Genomic DNA, 23410 nt, shown 5'->3' with positions numbered 1-23410 from the left:
ATCTCCCCAAATAGACACGGAATTAAATAGGAGCTAAGGGGCCATCCATTTAGTACGTACGCAAAAATCTGTCAACTTGACCCCTCCCCCCTCCCTGTACGCACGCGTATTTTTACCCCCCCCCACCTGCGTACGTGCATACGCTTGACGTACCCCCTCCCCCCCGAATCCTATAGAACGGCCGATATTTAATCCACGCAGAAACGATCAAGGATTAATAATATTAACGTGTATCTAACGAATTTGAAGGCCAATGTAGACAAATTATTATCGAGGCTTCACCCCCCCCCCCACCCCAATTTCCTATTCGTATGAACATTGTCAGTAAACCCCTCATACGCAAGTATACGCATTTGGGTTAAACACCCCTCCCCCCTCCATGCGTACGTACTAAATGGATGGCCTCTAAGGGATTAACTTAACTGGCCAGAGCTTGAAGGACATCCCATCTTCCACAAGCTGTCACCTGTTCCTGTCCCCATCCACTGTCGTTTGCGAACCCCACTCCCCCGCAGCCTGTTTACCCGTCTCCCCTGGTAGTGGCGCTGCCATGCAGCTGCAGAACTTGGGCAAACAATCAAACACTTTGCTAAATCTAGATTTTAATTATTAAGCCCAATTTGGCCACTCGGACCTAGTGGTTAAATTTAATAGGATATGTTTATTAAAGATCAACGTTATCGTATCTTAAACTCCTTTTCCCACTTGCACATCAGAGCCATGCCAGCACAGGGCCATTGTGGTACAGGTAGTTTTCCACTGGCTATGAAGCCGACCCAGTATCTAACTGGAAAACTGGTGACAGGAAATCTGGATCTGGCTCGGGACAAAGGTTAACAAGTTTCATCCCGCGTTCATTGTGTATTATGTCGGTGGCACGGCTCGCCTTCTGCAATGGAAAAACAACACTGACACCTCTTGAGCCGCACACTGGGCTGGCTTGGCACTGGCGTGGCTTGGTTGCATGGTGGAAAGAGGCATTCGCTCCGATTATCCCCCGCAAGTCCTCCGAATCGACAGAGGAGCAACCACAAACAGGGCTCTGTGGCCGCACATGGAGCTCTTCCAATCCAGAGATGACGACGAGTGGCTATCACCAAGTGGTCCCAAAACGAGTGCGATATTTACATAGAAGAGCTCAGTTTAATTACCACCACCGCCGCCACCGGACTGGAGCAGTGTCCGATTATCTCCTCCACCTAACTGCGGTCATAATTCTCTAAACAAAGGAAGAAAACAAAACTGCGCGACTACTTTGATCTCTCCCCAGTGAATGAGTCCCACGACCCTCACGCGGCCATGTTGTTCATTTTCTGCACGCGGTGCCGGCGGTTTCGCTTGCGCACACGGATCATCCAGCGCACGCTGCTCGTCGCAAAGTCGGCCACCTTGAAGATGAGCAGTAGCACCCCGCACAGCACGGCCGCCACGCTCCACGGGTTTGCCGTCACGATCTGCGGTAACATCGCGCGCAAACGGAGATGGCTCACCGATACTGCCCGGCGCTATGATACCGCCGCTGCCACCACCACACGGCAACTCCGTGTCCTCGCCACACAGTGACGTGGCTGCATAGCAACACAGTAGAATCGCTGCTAAATACGACCGCAACATTGAGACAGTACAAACACGACTAGATACCATTGCTACACAGTAATACAAAACCATCACTACACCGCGCAGTGACACAGCACGTTAATTGCACAATACCACCACGACACCTATGCCCTAAAGTAACTTCTCAGTAACTCTGCAGTGGAGCAGTACAGCCACTCATTAACAGAATTAACTCTACTACACGTGAACACAACCACAGCGAGGCCACGCAATGAGCCGGTTTTCCCCTGCAGTGATGCAATGAATCTTCAGGATTCTGTGTTCCTAGTAAAGAATCGTTATTTTCCATCTTGTTTACGTTCTCACTTTAGCCTTTTTCTGCTTCCTTAACCCAAACCTAACAACATATAATTTACATGTTTTTATCTTGACTTAAATCTTTCGTGACTGCAGGAATTAATATTCTTTGGGTCTTTCGGTAAAGCCACGTAGACAGAAAAATAATAAAAGAAAAATATCACGTTTCGATCGCAACACAAGCAATCGTCATCAGGTGAAAAATATAGGAGAGCTGCTGAGGCAGGAAAAAAAAATGAAAAATATAAAAAAATAGCAACCAGAGCAAAACAACCTCAGTACATGCGAAATCGAACTTATTGCACGAAGTAATGTTGATTAAAATATATTTTCCTGCAATGAACGTTTGACTGCAATTACTTAAAAATAAGTTTGCAGCAAACAAAAAATATTCGTGACATCCAACAATTGGGGTGAATGTTGCAAATAATGTCGTTGGGGTCACTCACCCCCTGCACTTCCTGGATGAGTGCGTCCTTCCACTCGAAAACGATGAAGAAGAGCTCGTCGGACCGCTCGCTCTCCGGGCGTTCGTCGTTGTACTTGACGACGCTGGACTGCGCCGCGCACACGAAAGAGATGCCCCGCGTGAGAGGCGACGGCGATGAAGTTCCGTGCTCAGTTGCTTCGTCTCACCGCGAGGGCTTTTTATGCCAACAAACGTGGCCGAGGTGCGAGTGAATGTGCGGCTGCTCACATAAGCCATTCGGAAAGTTCTATACGGCCCTCGGGTAGGAAACTGTTCCCCATGCCTGGTGGAAAATTATGGCGTATCCTGCCTGGCCAATGAAAAGCGAGTATTTTTTCTGAAAACGGTGAACTCCTGGTTGTGATAGTTTACAGCGCCCAAGAACCTCTCATCTCCTTGGAAGTTGTCATCTCCAGTGCCCACTAGAGGGAGCTACCATCACATTTGTCCCGGGTTGGGAATCCTACGTTCGTTACATGGAAAATTGGAGCGGCGACTATCGGCCAGCAACGACTTCACAAAATCGTCTCTGAGCATCAAGGTGATGCTCGTCTCCCGTTCACAGCCCTAAGACAGCAGTCGCAATTCCATATTCCTATGGCGGGGAAGAGTATGACAATAGCCTGCATGCGGTGCGAATGCATCTGTGGCCACGGGAGGTAATGACAGGGGTATCAGTTGTGAGTGTGAAGAGACTGGTGGCTCCGGGAATATTTGAGAAGAGAGCGTGAACAGGTGACGGAAGAGGACGGTGGAGTCTGCCCACGGAGCGAGCGTCCAGAGTCTGCGAGAATGATCGAGAAGGGGGGCATGGCCTGGGTTGGTATACAAGGGAGATGCGCGGGAGACTCGGCTGTTACACATCAATATATGGCAGTGCAGTGAAATCACTCGAGTACCATGACACTCCTTACCGTAACAATTAACCCTGTCCCTGTAACATCGCTCGACCGTAGCGTTTAACCCCTAGTCCCTGTAACATCGCTCACTGCGTCGTTTCAAGAAGGTGGTGGCACCTCGAGGGTGAACTCCTCGGAGGGCCGGTCCGTCTTGGTGCGCACGAGCGACATCTTGACCCACGTGCGGAAGCCCCCGGAGAAGGTCCACATGGACTGCGTTCGCTCCATCTGCATCATGAAGCTTGGGCGGTTGGTGCTGGAAGAGCACAGGGAGGGTGAAGGGTGACGGGGGGGTGGGGGGGTGAGCGTTGGTGAGACGCAGGTGGCGCCCAAGTCGCCGCCTCCGTGTCGTTTGCCGAGCAAAATCCGGTGCGGGAAATTCAGATGTAGAGATAAATTCGCGCAGACCGAGCAAGCTGGGCCAAATGTGGAACTTCAGCCGTCAATGCAACATACTTTTCTCACGAGCACTGTTTACGCGAGTTATGATACGTCCATTATGGCAGGCAATTGCTCGTTCAACCCTCCGCACACGAGGTGGTGACAAATATCGAGAACAGAGAATTATGTCAATCGTATTGCACACTTATTCTGGTTTCCACTACGTCACCATTGACCACGCCGGTCTCTGTCGACCACAACGGCGAGCAATGGAGGCGTGGAAATGTAACAACAGTCGTGATTAACGTGAGCAGCATGCGTGAGTTGGTCAATCACACGCAGACATACCAGAAATAAAGTTGGGATATGAAGTGTAATCAGGGCCCGTTGAAACATTGAACCTAAAAGAATGCGGTAACCTACTTGCAGTATTGCCACTCTGCTTTACCGTGGACTGCAAGCTCCTATGACACCAGCCTCTCCCATGGGCAATCGCTTTAGTTGACTTGAACTAGGGAACTTCTGTTCAAGCGCTTTGCTCGCCAGTTGGAAGGCTGCGAGTTCAGATCCCCGGTTAGTGGTTAACTCAGCGAATCACCCTTCCGGGAGAGATAAAACGAACAGAAGTTGTTGTGTTTCGCTCGCCCAGCCCCCATAGCAATGCAGACTTTCCAGCTCTAGTTCAGCAGGGCTGTAAACAGGAGATGAGCAACGCCCACGCTCGTAACAGTCGGAAACAACGCAGTCTCATTAATAAACAAGCGTTATCTCACGATGATGATGACGTGCCTACTTTTAAAACATAGCTTCAGTGAGTGCCAAGACCGTTTTCAGAAGGGTCCAGCTTTATGATGTTTGGCCAGTTGTTTATTGACTTGTGGAATGTACAAAATGTGTTACAATGAGGTTGGCACTGGATAGCGTCTCTCGAGTGCGTGACTCGAGCACGCACCGCTCACAGATACTTATCAGCACTTCTCGCTTCCTCCCGCCTTCCGCTGGTTGAACTCGGGTTCTGACCAAGCGTCCTATTTGTGCCTCGCATTAGTGCCCTATAGTTTAACGGCCCCCGGCATGAGCTGAAAAACTAGTAAAATTCCGCCTGAGTTTGAGGTTCAGTTAAAACCGCTGCCGCCTTGACCTCCGTGTGCTCCCACACCCATGTGGTATGACCAAGCTTTGAGAGGAAAAGTAACTTTTGTAATTTTTTGTGTCTTTGTCCCCGGGTTTTATCTCTAACACGCAAGGGCATGGTGTGACAGTTATCATGCCATGAGATGGAGAATCCACTCAGATCTGTCACAGAGCAGTGCAACCCTTCATGTGGGAGAATCGCCCGCAGAGGCAAGTATCACAGAACTACCTCTGAGTGACCTCGCAAATGATAATCAAACCAAATATTTTAAATTCTTAGCGCTGGAATTTTGGCAAATTAAGCGAAGTTTTATATTTTTGTGCACTAATTGGGTGACCGGGTTGAGACCATCAACTCGTTACACCTGAAAAACCCGTTTGCTAACGGGCGACCAAAAGCTGAACGAGAACCCGGACTTCAGCACTTTGACCTCCAAATGACCCGGCCTCTTCCTCACTGTGTTTCTGTCGAGGAGGGGGTGAGTAAAAGCGCTCCCATCTCATGGAATTTGGGAAGTCGCTCCATTTTGGGATTCCCATGGGACTTGCGCTGCAGGGGAAGTGAACGCCGCTCGGAAGGACGGTGGTGCGGGATAAGTCGGCTAACGGATGAAGCCGCTAAAACATTCAAGTCGACTACTTGTGGTGGTGGCGGCGGCGAGCACCTGCGCTCAAGGCTGACGTAGGAGGAGAAGAGTAGGTAGTCGATGGCGCTGAACTGCTGCGTGCTGCCGTTGAGACGGAAGTGGAGGAAGATTTGCTCCTTCTCCTGCACTCGCTCAGGCCCCCGCACAACCAGCGCACTCTTCTGCACGCGCGCAACCACGCACTTCCCATCACCGCGCTGCACGGCACTCCACGGCACTCCACGACATGGCGGCACGTCACGGTAAACTACACTTTCACTTTTTTTTTAAATCTAACCCCAATTCTATCCTGAATGCCCTGCCGCTTTCACGTTAGAAAATGGCTTGGAGAAGAGGATATTGTAGAGCTACTTCTGAGATCCCTTCAAGCAACATAGTAGGGGATGTTATTTTTCCACCTGCTCTACTGTATGAGAGTAATGTTCATCGCACGACAATCAAACTGACAGTTTTACTATATAACTGAAATTTGGTTACGTGCTGGACCCAATTCAAAGCCATTTATTTTTTGTGCAGTCATTGTTAACCAATCCATCACCTCGCAACACTCCAAACCCCGGTTATTCACAGGCAGCCACCAAGATTCAAACACCAAGTTCTCCGCGTGCTGGCTCTGCGCTCTTTACCTTTGAGCCACATCACGGTACACAATACTTCATAGACACGTGCAGTACACACACCTCTCTCGCTGTGGCTGCGGCTACTGGCCACGTGCCACCTTCTCCGGTCTTAACGGCAACGTGCAAAACATTCCGTGAGCAACTAAGCCCTAAAGCCCAGTAAACGAGACAGCTCCGCGCAGTAAATTACACGGAGCAATATAGTGCTGCTGCTCGGCACGCGACCTTTAAGTCAACATTTAAACCAACACTGCAGCCCAGTGGAACCGCAATCGCCGCCCGTTGCAGCGGTTCAAAGTTTGACTACGCATCATCTGTTGCGCAGTGGACGTTCAAGATCCCGTGATACCATTCGTAAGAGGAGGTCGTTGCATGCCGGCGTCAAGGTCAGGATTTGACAAATTTTGCAAAGCCATCCACGTTGGAATATATATAGCCAACGTCACCCCCGACTGAGAACTTGGCAAGACCCTCCTGAAAAAAGAATAACGAGACTCGGGCTCTCCTGGGTAAACAAGCGTAGTAATAATAATGATAAAACACTACAGGAGGCAAAGGACTACGTGATTAGCGTCACGTGAGCGTACGCTGCCCCCTCATCTGTCACGTCGCCACCGCACTGCGTGGTGTTTGTGGGTGCCGTGCGGAGAGCACCTGCGAGGTGTTGTGGTAGGGGTCGGGGTAGGCCACGGTGAGGATGTTGCACCGCACGTCCCCGGGCTGGCCGGGCCTCTCCATGACCGACACGCCGCTGTGGAAGTAATGGCGGCACGACAGCAGTTCGGCGCTGCCCAGGTAGAGCGCGATGCCTGTGGTGGGCGCACGGGGAGCAGCAGCAGCAGTACAACTACAGCTGACGTCACATCAGGGTGATCCCCAAACCCAGCCTCAACCCCAAGTCTGACTCCGGATGACCCCAAAAAATACCCGAACCCCACTTATGGCCACCCTGGCCAGAGTAGCGCTGGTGGAGGGGGGAGAGGGGAGCGTACCGGGCGCGTCGTAGCGCTCCACCGCCTTGTACGAGACTGACATGGCCGGGTGCTGTGCCTGGTGCTGGAAGTCGGAGATGGACTGATACGCCACGAAGGAGGCGACTGCCGACAGCACCAGGTAGAAGACCACGAGCAGCACCGACACCAGGTTCTTGAGGCACAGCTGCAGCACAGGCAGCAGCAATCACCGCTACCACCACCGGCATTTACATTGTGCCCATAAACCCAACCGACTGTCTCACATTGCAGTTTTGCTCGCCTAGGGGACGCACCGATGGCAGCTGTCCCTGTGTGGCGTGAGGCATACGCAGCACCACTCAGCCACGCCGACGAGCAGTGCGACCCAGTTGTGTTCAATGTGAACGGGCTCTCCGGTGTCCTGCCACACGGGGCTATGAATGCTCATTGATGGAATCGGCCAAACACCCCAATGTAGCGAGACCCCCCCAGAATCACAGCCTTCACGTCTCAATGTTGTGTGGGCCGCTGGTAGACAGGGAGGTGGCAACCAAAGCCAATACAATATGTATACTGGATGCGGTGTGCCGGGTGCAGGAATATTTTACAAAAAACCCGGCTGAAATTAAGCCCTGGTTTTGAGACCCGGTGAGGTTGTCCAAGATAGAGGGCATTATTATATTATACATTATTTTGTTCACCTTACTCACGCGCATGCGAAACCTTCGCATGCCCCCCACCACCTCCTCAGCTGTGGCGTCCCCCTCGCCCCCCACATCCACCACCTCGTCACCAGGTGGATCTTCCTCTTCGTCTGCGGGAGACACGCACCACCACCTCGTTAACGCGCCGCGTTCGGGGGACCCGTCCGACTCACTCCCCCCGGCCCCTGCTGGACCCCCGAAAATCCAGAACCCCCTGGGTGTGAGTGGCGTAGCGTGGTTGGCATGAACTCTGATCCCTGGGACCCCGTGAAGCCCTAGACGGCAACAACTCACCGTCACCGACGCTGCCATTGGGCGAGGGGGTGACCTCCTCCTCGCCTCGTCTCTCCTTGACGACGTTCGCCTTCTCCTCATCTTCATCCAACTGAGACGGCAACGCGCATAGCGAGGGGAGGGAGGGGGTGGGTGAGGAGAGGGGTGAGAAGGGGGTGATAAGAGGGTGAGGAGAGGGGTGAGGAGAGGGTGAGGAGAGGGTGAGGGGGTGGGTGAGGGGGTTGGTGAGAGGGGATGAGGGGGTGGGTGAAGGAGGGGGTGGGTGAGGAGAGTGGGTGACGAGAGGGGGTGGGTGAGGAGAGGGGGTTGAGGAGAGGGGTGAGGGGGTGGATGAAGAGAGGGGGTGAGGGGTTTGGTGAGAAGAGGGGGTGAGGGGTTTGGTGAGAAGAGGGGGTGAGGGGGTTGGTGAAGAGAGGGGGTTGGTGAGGAGAGGGGTGAGGAGAGGGGGATGAGGGAGTGGGTGAGGAGAGGGGGTTGGTGAGGAGAGGGGTGAGGAGAGGGGGGTGAGGAGAGGGGTGAGGAGAGGGGGTGGGTGAGGAGAGGGGTGAGGAGAGGGGTGAGGAGAGGGGTGAGGAGAGGGGTGAGGAGAGGGGTGAGGAGAGGGGTGAGGAGAGGGGTGAGGAGAGGGGTGAGGAGAGGGGTGAGGAGAGGGGTGAGGAGAGGGGGATGAGGGAGTGGGTGAGGAGAGGGGTGAGGAGAGGGGGTAGGTGAGGAGAGGGGTGAGGAGAGGGGTGAGGGGGTGGGTGAGGTGAGTGGAGAAGTTTCGAGCTGACAGATGAGACGCCATGGCGGTGGCGATGCTGGGGGGGTAACGATTCTGATGCTGCTGACGAGGATTCTGCTGCTTCTAGTGCTGCTCATGTTGCTACTGCTGCTGATGATGTTGCTGCTGCTGATGTTGCTGCTGCTGATGATGTTGCTGCTGATGATGTTGTTGCTGCTGATGATGTTGTTGCTGCTGATGATGATGTTATTGCTGATGTTGCTGATTATGTTGCTGATGATGATGCTGATTGTTCCCCTCACCTCGGAGTAGGAATTGGCTCGAAACTCCGCGCGCATCATCTCCTCACGCCGCCATCTCAGCCGCGAACGCGCGAGAACTCCCCACCGCCTGCAGCAGCGACCGACGCCTCGACCGGAACTACCACCAACTACAACATTTACATCAACAATATAAACAAACAACAACAACAACAAAAACCACAACAACCACAACCGCTAACCGCGACTTGCGCTTGTGAACAACGACGGCTGTCAGCAGCGTCCCCCGCCCCCTCGGGTTGTCGCCCCGCCCCCTCGGGTTGTCGCCCCGCCCCCTCGGATTGTCGCCCCGCCCTCTCGGGTTGTCGCCCCGCCCCCTCGGGTTGTCGCCCCGCCCCCTCGGCTTGTCGCCCCGCCCCCTCGGCTTGTCGCCCCGCCCCCTCGGCTTGTCGCCCCGCCCCTGCGCCCACGTGACCCCTCTCCGAGCGAGACGAGAGCAGCCGCAGGGTCGAGAGACTCGGTCACACCACGTGGTCGTCCACGAGGGGAGGGGCGGGGCGTGAGGGAGAGGGGCGGGGTTGGGTGAAACTCGTGGATTTTGTTTACTTTTGACAAATGTTTCATTTTTTTTATTTAAAGCTTTCGTGACTGCAGGGATTTATATTCTTGGTTCTTTCGGTAAAGTAACGGAGAAGGGAAATAATAAAATAATATTTATATAAAACAATAAAAAAAATATCATTATTTTTTCTCCCTTGAATTTTTTTTTCGAACGTTCTTTTTTATGTTAATAAAGTACATAATTCAGTGGATATTTTTAAAGCGTTAGATATCAATGGAATGTTTTTGTAGTCGTTGATTGTTGTGTTGCAAGTAATGATTTTTTGTAAAAGTTAAACATCAATGTAATGTTTTTGTTGTTGCTGATCGTCGTGTTGCAATTCATGTTTGCGTTGTGTAAACTTCCCGAAGACGGTAACTCCTCCCCCTGCCCCTTGAGTGCCTCCACGTGACTCTCACGAGCTGGGTCACGTGGGGGTGGGGCAGCCGCCAGGGGGCGCCACGTGACCCGGTGTCACCGCGCGTGACCCCATGCCGACAGCGACCCCGACCTTCTCTACACCCAGCAGCAGCCATGCTCACTCCACTGCTGGATGAAGGCCTCCCCACGCCGTCGCCATCTCTCACAAATCATGTGTTGACATAATCCTCCCCACTCCCCCCTCCACCTTCAAGGTGAACATTAAACTATTCAAACTTTTTATTTTACCAGGTAAGGACCACTGAGCTATATAGCTCTTTTTCAAAAGCGACCTGCCCACAAATCATCGGTCAACGGTAGTGGCTTAGCACATGGACATTTATAGCAGCCAAAAAACTCGAAAAGCATGTTCCTAAATGTGGAGGGGAAAACCGGAGGACACGGAGAAAAATCCACGGGGAGAAAGATGCAAACTCCAAATATACAGGCGTCAGGGTGGGATCGAACCCACGAACTTCCTGTATACCGTGGCGCCCCTTCGACTCAGCAGCTGCAACAGCCATGTTCAATCCACTGCTGGATGACGGCCTCCCGACTCCGTGGCCATCTCTCACGTTCATTGGTTGTAATCCACCCCCCCCACCTTAAAGATGAGCGACGATTGAAACCCCGCCCTACGCGACACAGGTAAGACGAACGCGGTTGGCTTTACCATCGACGCGCGCGGTGCTCGGCACGGCGCCCTGAGTGAGCGCACTTCCTGCACGTGGGGGCTTCCGCGTGGCGTCTCCTCTTGGGCGAGCGACATGGCGAGGAGCGTGGGGACCCATCGGGGGTCTGCGCCCCCGTGGGGGTCTGTCAGGGGCGTCCTCGCAGTCCTGGCTCTGTCGCTCGTCGCTGTGGCCGCCACCACGGCGGGTCCCGGGCAACAGGAGGAGCCGGTGCGGCTCTTCACGGATGCAGACATCGCGGAGTACAACGGCGACGACGTGAGGGCCCGCTCACCTGCCTGCTCACCTATTTACCTGCTCACCTGCCTGCTCACCTATTTACCTGCTCACCTATTTACCTGCTCACCTATTTACCTGCTCACCTATTTACCTGCTCACCTATTTACCTGCTCACCTATTTACCTGCTCACCTATTTACCTGCTCACCTATTTACCTGCTCACATATTTACCTGCTCACATATTTACCTGCTCACCTATTTACCTGCTCGCTCACCTATTTACCTACTCGCTCACCTGACTCCCTGCTCGCTCACCTGACTCCCTGCTCACCTGACTCCCTGCTCAACCGGCTGCTCACCTTTCTACCTATTCACCCCACGGGATTACCTGTGTACTCACCTGTCGATTTACCTGTCTGTCTGCATTCCTGCTCAATTGTCCAGACACACCTGTTCAACGTCCTGTCGAGCTGCCACATCACTGTTCTATTTACCTGCTTGCCCATCTGCACGCATGTTAACCTTTCTACTTGGTAGCTCACCTGTATGCATACCCGTGGTCCTGCGCATCTGCTGAACCGTTCACCTGCCCCCTTGGTTATCTCTCCACCTACTTGCCGACCTTACAGCAGGCTCACCTGTCTGAGTACCTGCAGGGGCCGCCGCGATCACCTCCCTCCCCACGTGCCTGCCTACCTGCCCATTCACCTGTGTCTGCCGGCATGCCTACCTGCACCCGGGGTTTCTTGTGCCTGGGTCTGTGGGATCCAGGGTTTAGGGGTCCAATGCTGACCCCCGTGCACCCCCCCCACCCCTCTGTGCGCCCCCCCCCCTCTGTCCGCCCCCCCCCCCTCTGTCCGCCCCCCCCCCTCTGTTCGCCCCCCCCCTCTGTCCGCCCCCCCCCCTCTGTCCGCCCCCCCCCTCTGTCCGCCCCCCCCCCCTCTGTCCGGCAGCCCGACAAGCCGATCTACATGGCCGTCAAAGGGGTTGTGTTCGACGTCTCCACGGGGAAAGGTGCGCGGGGGTTACGTGGTGGGGGGAGATGGTTTAGATATCCATCCGTGGGGAATAGCGAGTGGGTGGGGGTTGCAATGATAATAAGTAGTAGCGAGCTTTGGCGGCAGATGGTGAGGATGAGGGTAACTGTGATGGTGATTGATTGCCATGCCGACTACGATTGTTGAGACGAATGAAGATGGCGATGAGGTTATGATGATGATGGGCGCTGTTGCTCGTTATGCAGATGATGATGAGGATTATGACGATGATAATGGTACCGGTGATGGATGATGACAGTTATCGTTATTGAGGTTGATGATGGATATGTTTTTGAGTATGAAGATGTTAATGTAATGATCTTGCTGCTGCTGTTGTTGATGCTGTTACTGCTGCTGCTTTTCCTGCCCTACCTCCTCTGCCCCCTCCTGCTCGCTTCCATCTTCAAAGCATGCCCAGAGACACGCGTTTGAAGAGGCTTTTAGCCGAATTAAGTTGAGAGTAGTAAGCGGTGTTCAGTGCGGCTGACTTGATCTCCCACGTGGGGTGTGGAGGGGGCTGGAGGCGCCACCGGGATTGCTCATCTCCTCGTGCAAACGCGATGGTCGTGATCGTGGCGGATACGATTGAGTTCGCTCCGTTAATGATGGTTTTGATGGCAGTGGTTGTGATGCTGGTGTAGCTGTTATGGTGAGGATGATGATCATTTCCAGTGAGTTTTGGCGTGGGTTTCATAAATAATAATTCGCTGTTGTCTTTGCTGTCAGTTTGCACATTCCCTCCACCTTGCTACGCCCTGTAACTGCCTCCACTACCGACGGTCTTGGACTGTGGTTGTCCTTGTAACAGAACTGCTTGGCTCAATGAAATAGGTATCTTGCCTTGTCGCTTGGCTCAACTGAAATAATCAAGCCTGATGATGATGGAGTTGATGATGATGTTGATAAGCAGATGCCTCGTGCCCAGCCACGATCAATGAATCCGCTCCCCACCCCATCAAACAATGACCCCACCCCATCAAACAATGACTGTGTGCTCCCCGACCTGCGCTCTGGACCCCGTTGCGGCCCATCCCCGCGCCCCCGATTTTGCACTGTGGGGGGGCAGGGTACTACGGGAAGGGGGCCTCCTACAACGCGCTGGCCGGGCGAGACTCCACGCGGGCCGTGGCCAAGATGTCCCTCGCTTCGGAAGATCTCATCAGTGACACGGTGAGGGGGGGGCAGTGGGGAAAAGTGATGGGGTTTGGGGGCAGAGGGGGAATGAGAGCAGTTTTTCCCCGTACCCAGGCCTCTTCCATATTTCACCCACCCCCTTCATGCCCCCCTTTGCCCTCACCTCGCTGCAGTCTGGACTGACACAGGATCAGCTGGAGTCTCTGGAGAGGGTGTTCTCCGGGGTCTACAAGGCCAAGTACCCCATCGTGGGGTACATGGCCTACCGCCTGCTGCTCGCCGACGGCAGCCCTAACCCCGACTTCCACCCCGAGGAGCTGAAGGAGACAGAGCCCCGGGATGAGCTGTGAAGGGGGGGGGGGCGTGTTGGGAGGAGGGGGGGAAGTGATGGCGCTGTGAAGTCTCAACGTTCACCTCTTTAAGGCGAATAGCTCTCGTCATCTACCTCTGTGCTTGTAGGCGGTTGTGTGTTGGTGGGAGGCAATACCCTTCATAGTCTTCCGGCTCTGGCGAGCGATGGGACGACACTGCCCCGACCTAGCGGTGGAAATTCCACATTGCTGGGGCAGGATTCTGGGTGGAGGTGTTGGTGGTGGTGGGATGTGGTTTGTGTAACCCTCTTAATTGGCATGCAGGTTGCAGTGCGGAGAGGTTGAGGTGTGGCTGTCGAGTTGTGTGTGCGGTTGTGGGGCGCGGCTGTAGAAGTGGTAATAAACGTGGGTGCCGCGGCGTGAGAGTGCCGTTCTCTTCATTCCTCCTCGTCGCTCGTGGTGACGTGGGATGAGAGAGCAGCCAGACCAGGGTCACGACGGTGCATAGCGGGGAGGGGGGAAGAAGGGGAGGAGGGGGGAGGGAGCCAAGCTCTGACGACGCTGACCCCACTGTCTCAAGGTTTTAAAAATTCATCAGACGCTGTGCGTCGGTCGGGCGCTGGGGAGAGGGGGGAGTGGGTAGATGACGTCATGGGGAAGAGCTGTCTACGGTGACGATGACCCGAATCGTTAATGGGATGAGGGTTGGGGGCTGCGGGGAGAGCGAGAGGAGATGGACGGGGATGGAGAGAGGAAGAGATGGGAATGGAGGGCGTGGGGGATATTGAGAGATGTAGGGGGGAAGGAGGGAGGGAGGGATGGAGTGGGGGCTGCTCCCACCACATTGTCCCATTACCCGTGTCGTGTTACTGCTGCGACTGGATCCGCGTGGCCGCGTTGTCATGGAAATAAGGCATAAGTGACGTCTTCCCTCACGCCCGTCAACCACTCCCAAGCAGGTTCAACTCTGTGTCCGTGTGAAATCCACGCCTTTATTGATCCCATTTGCCCTCTGGCTCCATCAACATCATCAACTTCATCGTCATTAAAATCATCAAAATACCGCCATCAAAATCATTATCATCAAAAGTCATCAGCAACATATCATCATCACAATCATCAACATTACAACCAGCATCACATGGACGAGATGTGCAATACGAGTGGGTGCTTCCGAGTCAGAAACTCGACCGAGACTCCGAGATTTGTCTCAAATCCGCTGCGAGGTCACGGGACAACGCATGGGGTGCGAGGGCCGTGGGGTCACTGGAGCAGGCGGCGTTCCAGGGCCCCAGGGCCTCCAGCTCGCGTCACCGTCTGCACCTCAATCTCTGATCCCATCCCCCTCGTACCTCAGTCGGGGACCTCCCAACGAGAGACGTCGCGGATCCTCGTTAGGGGCTGTATCCTCCAGGGTCGCAGAGTTCTAATTAATGGACATCAGCTGCAGAGGTTCACGAGGCTCCAGATGTCAAATACCTAGAGGTCACTGACCTCCAGCGGAAATTGACCCCAGGGGTCATTGACCCAAAGGGTCACCACGATCTCGTTTCTCCAAGGTCACTGCCAGGGTGTGGGCTCACTTGCCCCATGGCCTCCCCTCCAGCCCCATCTTCCCCTCAATCATTTATTCATTTATTCCTCAATTGTCCAGGATTCCTTATGCAAGACATCATCACCAGATAACGTGTGAATATCATCATCGTTTTCAACATCATCGAGTTCTCTACGTGTGGTGTCTCCGAGCTCCATGTTCTGATGGCTTTGCTGGAGTTGGTGGATTGCTCGCAGATGGGCGTGCCCCTCGTCGTCACATCCCATTTCTTTATCAGGGTGGCTCATCATATTCATCTCCACCACCACCATCGTCATCAGGGTATCCTCTCAACCATCATCATGACCGTCGCCGATGCACCTCGAGTGTCCGTGCCGCCTGGTGACGCCACGCGTGCAACCCGCTCTTTGTTCACGCGCGGCGAGGAGTCGGCGGACCCCGGTTGAGGGTTCGCGTGTGAGGGGAACCCCGCGGAGACAGCGGGGGTCTGGGACAGTTGGGGGTGAGACAGGGGAAGGGGGGGGGGCGGTGGAGAAATGGGCTGGGGGTGAACCCCCGAGAAGCCGCACGAGGGGAGAGGGTGGGCGAGGTGGTGTTGGAGAGTTGGAGCCAAGGGGTCATTAGTCAAATTTGGGGGCTCCAGGGGTTCTTAGCGGGACCTGGGAAGGGTTGGGTGGGGGGCGTGTGAGTGTGAGATGGGTCACGCGGCAGGGGGCGATAATGAGTGGGGTGTGGTGATTTTGGGGGGGGGTGTAAAGGTTAAATTCAGGGCCAACGGAAGAGTGATGGGTTCGGGTACGGGAGTGATGGGAGCAGGATTAGGAGAGATGTGATTGGGTTATGGCCATGGTCAGTGTGAAGAGAGATGCGATTAAGGGGTCAATGTGACGCGAGGGGTCATGGTGGTGTTGATGGTGGGCATCAGGGATTGATGCGGTGAGTGTCGTGGGAGCGAGGGGGTGGAAGTTCTAGGGGCTCATGGGAGCATTGGGGAGCATGAATTCGGAGAGCCGTGGGAAGCTGAGCTGATGGAGAGAGGGAGCAGGTGGGCGGCTCGAGAGGAGAGCTCGGAGAGGCGGGAGGGAGCAGGGGCGACAAAAGATCAGGAGAGATGAACATCAAAGGGACGCGGGGGATCAGGAGGGAGCGGAGAGGTGCAGCAGGAGGGGATTTAAAGGATCGGGGGGTGGGTTTGGGGGGGGGGGCTGGTCACGTGATGAGGCAGCACTGCCAGTATCGCGAGTGGATGTGCTTGGGGCGGCACGCGCGGCGCGGCCTCAGGATGGCGAGGATCGCTTCGTCAAACACGGGCTTCAGGCCCTTCTGCGTGAGCGCCGAGCACTCCAGGTAGCAATGCGCGCCGATCTGATTGGGGTGGCGGAGGGGGAGGGGGCACGGCACGGGGTGGGGGTGGGCAGCAGGAGATGGGGGAAGTGGGCGAGGAGGAGAGGGGGAATCACGATCTCCATTAAATATTTATACCGCACCTCCCATGCAGTACGGGAGGGACGGGGGACAAGGGGTGGGTGGGGAGGGGGCACGGGGTGGGTGGGGAGGGGGCACGGGGTGGGTTGGGTGGGGGGGCACGGGGTGGGTTGGGTGATGGGGCACGGGGTGGGTTGGGTGGGGGGGCACGGGGTGGGTTGGGTGGGGGGGCACGGGGTGGGTGGGGAGGGGGCACGGGGTGGGTTGGGTGGGGTGGGGGGGCACGGCGTGAGTGGGGAGGGGGCACGGGGTGGGTAGTGGGGGGGCACCAGGGCGCCGGGGGATGGTGGGGAGGCGAGAGGCTACAGGGGAATGGGGGAAACAAAGTGAGGACGGGGTCACATTGGGTTTGGCAAACGAGGTGAGGAATTAGGTGAGTGATAAGGTTGAGCAACAAGGCAAGGTACATGGTGCGATGAGGTGAAAGGGGGAGAGATGAGATGAGAGGTGAGGTTGTATCAGTTGTCATGGGGTAAGTGGTGAAGGGAGTGGTGGTTTCATGAATGTCGAGGTGAGTGTCTTGGTGAGGTGGTGAGCTCATACAAGCTGATTGACGAGGTGGGTGGTGAGTTGAATGTCGAGGTGAGATGTGAGGGCACCTCTTTGGCCATCCTCATGCCCTGCTCGTAAGGGATCGGCTTCTCCTTGATGAGGCCCAGGCGCGCGATCGTCTTGGGGTCATCACGGAGGTCAATCTACAGCGGGGCACACGGGTCACCATGGAAACCACACGGACCGCAATCTCGCAACATTCGCCACCAAGTTATGGTGACCTCATACACCTGCCGACACACCTGGCCGCACACCACTGTCCGCACGTACACACACATCGGCCTACACACACACCTCTCTGCACATACACACCTACCTCTACATACAAAGATCCCCCATATAGCCTTAACAGACTGTAGGGGCAAGTGCTGTTAGCGAGCACCTATGAAGGCCGGAACGGTACACGAGAGGGTGGGTGGCCAGCCACACGCCCGACCGCCTTTGTCTCCCCAGTGGCGATGTTTACACTCCACACCAGGTACTCATTTGAGGCTGATTCGACCTAGGGAAGGCCCAGGACCGGTTCAGATAATCGTCACCGGTGTTTGCCGTGAGCGGGAATCGAACCCGGGTCGCCAGGTTCATAGCGCAGCGCGCTAACCGCTACACTACCTCTCCCCACAACCTCTACATACACACCTCTCTGGACACACACACACCTTCCTCTACACACACACACCTGCCCCGACACACACACACACCTTCCTCTACACACACACACCTGCCCCGACACACACACCTTCCTCTACACACACACACATGCCCCGACACACACACACACCTTCCTCTACACAGACACACCTGCCCCGACACACACACACCTGCCCCGACACACACACACCTTCCTCTACACACACACACCTGCCCCGACACACACACACCTTCCTCTACACACCCACACCAGCCCCGACACACACACCTTCCTCTACACACACACACCTGCCCCGACACACACACACCTTCCTCTACACACACACACCTGCCCCGACACACACACACCTTCCTCTACACACACAAACCTGCCCCGACACACACACACACACACACCTACACACCTTCCTCTACACACACACACCTGCCCCGACACACACACACCTGCCCCGACACACACACACCTTCCTCTACACACACACACCTGCCCCGACACACACACACCTTCCTCTACACACCCACACCAGCCCCGACACACACACACACACCTTCCTCTACACACACACACCTGCCCCGACACACACACACCTTCCTCTACACACACACACCTGCCCCGACACACACACACCTAGACACCTTCCTCTACACACACACACCTGCCCCGACACACACACACCTTCCTCTACACACACACACACCTGCCCCGACACACACACACCTTCCTCTACACACACACACCTGCCCCGACACACACACATGCGCACGCACCTGGGTGCCCACGAGCAGGAAGGGCACGCGCGGGAGACGCGCGCTCAGCTGCCGCACCCAGAGATCGCGCGCGTTGGTGAAGGAGGCCGGGTTCACCACGGAGAAGCACACGAGGAAGACGTCCGTGAGTGGGAACGAGAGCGGGCGCAGTCCCTCGAAGTCCTCCTGGGCACAGCGCGATGGCTTACCGGACATGCCCTTCCAGCTATACCCACGGACATACCCTGCCAGCCATAGCCTCCCAGCCGTGCAATTTCAGCCATGCCCTGCCAGTCGCGCCCTGCCAGCTATTCTCCTTACCTGTGCACCAGAGGTCGCAAACGGGTTTTGATTCCTTACCCGTACCCGTACCCGGCCGCACCAGGGTCGAAAATGGGTACCCGTACCCGGCCGGGTACGGGTAGCCGGGTATCGGGTAGGGTACGGGTATCGGGTACCCGGTTGCGACCTCTGCTGTGCACTCCCAGCTATGCCCTCCCAACCATGCCTCCGAGATGTAGACTGCACCCATGCTCTCGGAGCAATGCAGCCCTTAGTTGTGCTCTCCCAGCCAGTCCCACTCCTTGCTTGTTCCCCAGCCCGAACCTGTCGCCTACCGCTCACCTGCCCCCCACGCGCGCTCACCTGTCCAGCGGTGTCAAAGAGTCCCAGCAGGTACTGCTCCCCCTCCACTGTCACGTTCACTGCCAGACACGCGCACCTGAGTCAGAGTCGCGCGAGGTGGCCCGTCGGGTCGAGCCGTGTTGACTCGTTGCACCCTTAGCGAGCACCTAGAGGGGCTGGTGTGGCCAGCACCACGCCCGCCCGCCCGCCCGCCTTAGCCTCTTCAATGGCGATGCTTACAAAGCACCAGGTACTCATTTAAGGCTGAGTCAACCGAGGGGAAGGCCAAATACCGGTATAGATATTCGTCACTGATGTTGGTCGTGAGCCAGAATGTATCGAACGCGGGTCGCCGAGTACGTAGTGCGGTGAGCTAACCTCTACTCTACCGCTCCCCATGCACGCGTAGCCACCAATGCTTAGATACACACCCATGTACACTCCGATTTCAAAAAATTCCATCGAAACACACACCCATTGACACACACACGTCCACATACACCCATTGACACACAACACCGATCGCTGCACGGACTATTGGGACAAGAGCTGTCAGCGAGTACCTATTACATACAATGCCGACACCTACCACCGTCAGACACACACAAACACAGAAACACGCATACTACGTAGAAAGACACACATTCAATTCACCTATTCACATACGCAGCACTTTGCACGCACAGCAACACAGAGACAAAGGCGCACACACACCGCTTATGCCCCACACCCACACACCTGTCCCAGGTACCTGTGCCAGGTGTCACCAATGTCCCCCCAACCCCACCCCGGGATTTAGGCGTTGGACAAAACCTGCTCCCCGCCTCCCCCCTTCACGACCCCCCCCCCCCCCCTGGCTGCACCACCCCGCGCGTCCGATCTCACCTGCGTAGTGGTCAAATACGGTGGGCACGTACTCCTCGGGGAACTGGTCATTGGCGTAGCTCATGAGCAGACAGGTCTTGCCCACGGCTCCGTCTCCCACCACCACGCACTTGAGCATGTCCATCGCCCGCGGCTCGCGTCCACCCTGCGTCCACCCTGCGCCCAGCTCGAGCCAGCGCGACACCAGTGGAGCCGATGGTGGTGTTCTTTGTGTGCCAAGTGTAAACTAGTCGCGCGCGTGCGCGTGCGTGTGTGTGTTTACATGTGCAGCGCGCGGGTGCGTGCGTATCTGTGTGCACGTAGCCTGGCACTAGCGCCGTGGTGATGTCACCGCTGCTGAGTGGCGAACGGTTGTTGTTGTTGTGTGTTGTGTATCATAGCCGTGCATGTGTATATGTGTGTGAGTGTTTACATGTATAGTATTGTGTGTATGCACAGTCTGCGTATCTGTGTTTGCATACTATATAGTTAAGTGTGCATGTATGCATGTGTGTATATCTACATGCGTATGTATGCGTATACAAGTGCGTGTATGTGCGTATTAAGGTGTTTGTATGCGTATGTGTATGCCCGTGTGTGTGTACACGTGTGAGTGTGTACACGTGTGTCTTTGTGTGTGTGTACACGTGTGTGTGTGTGTGTCACTATCTGTATGGCCGTGACTGTAGCGCCCCGCCCGTGCCACGCGCACACAACTGCGCGCCCCTGTCCATGGTGCTGATCCTGATATCGATCCTGATATCAATGCTGACGTTGATGATACTGATGACAACGCTACTGACAATGTTGATGCTGCTGCTGACGATGATGCTGTTGATGATAAGTATGATCTGAATACTGATAATCAAGCTGCTGATAATGGTGTCAATCTCACTGAAGATGCTGCTGCTGATGATGATGATTGATGTAAATGTTGCTCATAATGATTTTTGATGCTCCAGCTGTCGCCTCTTCCCGTCAGATCTCAGGAATCACCCGCGCCTCTGAACCCGCGTCTGGGTCCCCCGCATCCCCGAATCCCACAAAAAAGTCTCCCCGCGACCCTAGACCGCGCCCTGCAGCCGTGCTCCCTCCTCAGTCAAGTCCGGCCCCGGGTTCCTTCCCCGGCTTTTATCGCCAGCCCTGACCCCTCTCTCCATCCACCCCCGCCCCCCCCGTTCGTGCTCCTCACTGGCCGCCCACGCTGGAGGCTCCATCGCCAGAACAATGACGTAATGGTTGGTGGCGCCCTCATGATATCAGCTGATCCACGCTCCCCCGCTCTCGCTGCCTCCGCTGCTTCTCCCCCCTCCCTCCCTCCCTTCTACCCGCTCGCCTGGGACATTACGTAATGCCACTGCGCAGTGTCTGGCTCGCTTCGTGTTCCTCCTCCGCTTCCCACTCCCACCCACATAACGGGATTCCCGTATCTCTGTCTCCCCTGACTCCCTCCACCCCACAGCCAATCCAACCGGATAGGAGCTGAGGGCTGCCCGACAGCCACTCCACCACCACCACCACCCCTCCTCCCCACCCACCCCTAAGGGAGGACACTGTCACCTGTACGTGGGGTCGTGGGGGCATCCCCTGCGTGTGAAGCCAGTAAATCATGGGACCCACGGTATCACACTCCGCGATGGGAGGCTGGTGCAGTATGGGAGCAGTCTAGGTGGAGCTGGGAAGATCACGGAGCGAGGACGATTGGAAGCAGTGGAGCTCTTGTGGCGCCTGATGGAGCGAGATGGAGCTAAGTCGGAGCCTTGTGATGGCGTTGCCATTATGAGTAGAGCATGGGTGGAGCCGAGTGGACCGCGGATGGAGCTGGGTGAAGCCGGAATGGAGCCGGGTCGAGCTCGAGTGGAATCGGACAGGGCTTGGTGGAGCCAGGTGGAGCAGAGTTAGAGCCACGTGTAGCACGAGTGGAGCCATGGGGAGCCACGGGTGAGGGACGGTCGAAGCCGATGGAATCGTGCGTAGAGCATGGCTCGAGCCAGTGGAGCACAGCTGGATCCACGGTGGAGCCGGAGTGGAACCACGCGGCAGCACAACCCCCCCCGCTCACGTGCGGGGGGCGGGGGGTTGCAAAGGAGCAGGGGGAATGAGTGGGCGCGGGTTGCGCTGGATTGAGGAGCGATATGCGAGCGGATATTAACAATGACGGAGTGGAATGGGTTTCTGGACGACATCCAACGCGGAGATGGAGCGATAGAAATCAGCTCGCGGTGTGCAGGTGCTGCTGCGCGGACCGTTGCATCGCAGGATCGTGAGAGATGGCGAAGGCTTGGGGAGAGCCCTTCATCCAGCAGTGTATTCACCATGGCTAATGTCATATATTAGAGTCGCGCCGAGACCCAAGCGCCTGTCTGCACCGATTGTTTCGTGATGTCTCGGAGCGCGATGCGCGTGCACGCGGTCGCGACTGCGCGATCGGGGATCGAGGGTCTGTGATGAGCACAGCTGCGTGTATGTGTGACCAAGCGTCGATAAATCGATGAATATTCACGCTCGACCTAAGCGATCCGCCCTGATAATCGTTGATGGGGCGCTGAGGTGGCGAGGAGACGGTGCGAGGAGATGGTACGCAGGGTAGCGGGTTCGATTGGGGACCTTGACGAAGCGTGTTGTCTATTTAGAGTCCGCGTGGTCTCGCTCCTCGTGCTGGTCACGTGGATTGTTCTCCGGTCCCCGCCGGTTTTGCCCTCCATGTTCAGAAACACGCGTTACTATTATTCGGCTGAAACTGTACATTCCCACATGTGATGATATAAGCCACTTCGATCGGCTTTCGTGTGTGGCCGGGTCGCCTGCGAAAACGAGTTAATGTAGCTCAAGTGGGCTTTACCTGATAAATAATAAAATAGTTGAGTTTCATATGAACCGATGGATTTCTATTCGTGTGGGTCGTATGTAATGGGCCTCACCGTGACCCCCTCCCAGCCACTAGAGGTCGCTGCATTCACAACTGGGCTGTCTGGAATGCATCGTGACCAAGTGGCGTGGTCTGTGGTTAGCGCACTATGCTACAAACCCGGCAACCTGGGTTAGATTCCTACCCACGGCTAACATCAGTGGCGAGTGATATCTGTACCGGTCCTGGCTCTCTCCCCCTCAACCATTCGCCAATCCACACTGACAAGGCGTGGTCAAGTAACACCCATTACCAACACGGCATGCGGAGGCCTTCATCCAGCAGTGGATTGACGCCTCCGATTGGCACGGTTGGCTACGTACGTCAGTGGCTAAAAAAATCACTACCACCTTGTGGGAAGTTGGCAGTGGTTGTCATACAGGATATAGCAAACGTGATGGTATTCAGGAATCGTGGTGGGAGGTCAATGTGACCCCCTTCCCCACCCGTGACACTGTGTCCATGGAGCCGGTGCTGGAGTCACTTACCGGTGGGAGCCCTACATTAACCATTATAACTTCAGGCTCTATGCCCGGGCTCCAGATTAATTATAGAATGAGCACTCAAAGTCCCATTCTGCTGGTTCCATACTCTGGGATTCCAGGCTCCTG

The 23410-nt window shown here is 55.6% G+C and overlaps 3 protein-coding genes across 6 annotated transcripts; 1 reads left to right on the top strand and 2 right to left on the bottom strand.

The window, feature by feature from the left end:
- Nucleotides 1–135: 135 nt before the first annotated feature.
- Nucleotides 136–9298, bottom strand: PACC1 (proton activated chloride channel 1). Of its 2 annotated transcripts, none has more exons than XM_078868103.1 (9): nucleotides 9042–9298; nucleotides 8016–8106; nucleotides 7719–7831; nucleotides 7057–7222; nucleotides 6719–6873; nucleotides 5463–5605; nucleotides 3400–3538; nucleotides 2364–2471; nucleotides 136–1454 (listed from the first exon to the last, which is right to left on the bottom strand). In XM_078868103.1, exons 1-9 carry the CDS (start codon nucleotides 9078–9080, stop codon nucleotides 1290–1292), a joined length of 1119 nt encoding a protein of 372 aa, XP_078724229.1. In that variant the 5' UTR covers nucleotides 9081–9298; the 3' UTR covers nucleotides 136–1289. The 2 variants fall into 2 exon arrangements, with proteins under 2 accessions (XP_078724229.1, XP_078724230.1); XM_078868104.1 differs by having other exon boundaries at nucleotides 7728–7831.
- Nucleotides 9299–10730: 1432 nt separating this feature from the next.
- On the top strand, nucleotides 10731–13823 carry NENF (neudesin neurotrophic factor). The gene is made up of 4 exons (XM_078868385.1): nucleotides 10731–10970; nucleotides 11885–11945; nucleotides 13035–13138; nucleotides 13276–13823. The coding sequence occupies exons 1-4, from the start codon at nucleotides 10788–10790 to the stop codon at nucleotides 13450–13452; spliced, it is 525 nt and encodes a 174-aa protein (XP_078724511.1). The 5' UTR covers nucleotides 10731–10787; the 3' UTR covers nucleotides 13453–13823.
- A 550-nt stretch (nucleotides 13824–14373) lies between these two features.
- Nucleotides 14374–21325, bottom strand: RHOJ (ras homolog family member J). Of its 3 annotated transcripts, none has more exons than XM_078868094.1 (5): nucleotides 19913–21320; nucleotides 19049–19107; nucleotides 18425–18589; nucleotides 17053–17148; nucleotides 14374–15455 (listed from the first exon to the last, which is right to left on the bottom strand). In XM_078868094.1, the coding sequence occupies exons 1-5, from the start codon at nucleotides 20034–20036 to the stop codon at nucleotides 15285–15287; spliced, it is 615 nt and encodes a 204-aa protein (XP_078724220.1). In that variant the 5' UTR covers nucleotides 20037–21320; the 3' UTR covers nucleotides 14374–15284. The 3 variants fall into 3 exon arrangements, with proteins under 3 accessions (XP_078724220.1, XP_078724222.1, XP_078724221.1); XM_078868095.1 differs by lacking the exon at nucleotides 14374–15455 and adding an exon at nucleotides 15462–16333 and having other exon boundaries at nucleotides 19913–21317; XM_078868096.1 differs by lacking the exon at nucleotides 19049–19107 and having other exon boundaries at nucleotides 19913–21325.
- Between the last annotated feature and the right edge of the window lie 2085 nt (nucleotides 21326–23410).

This window comes from Lampetra fluviatilis, chromosome 25 (genome assembly GCF_964198595.1).
Source record: "Lampetra fluviatilis chromosome 25, kcLamFluv1.1, whole genome shotgun sequence".
Lineage (NCBI taxonomy): Eukaryota > Metazoa > Chordata > Hyperoartia > Petromyzontiformes > Petromyzontidae > Lampetra > Lampetra fluviatilis.
The sequence above is the reverse complement of the archived record's forward strand: the minus strand, read 5'-3'. Positions and strand labels throughout refer to the sequence as shown.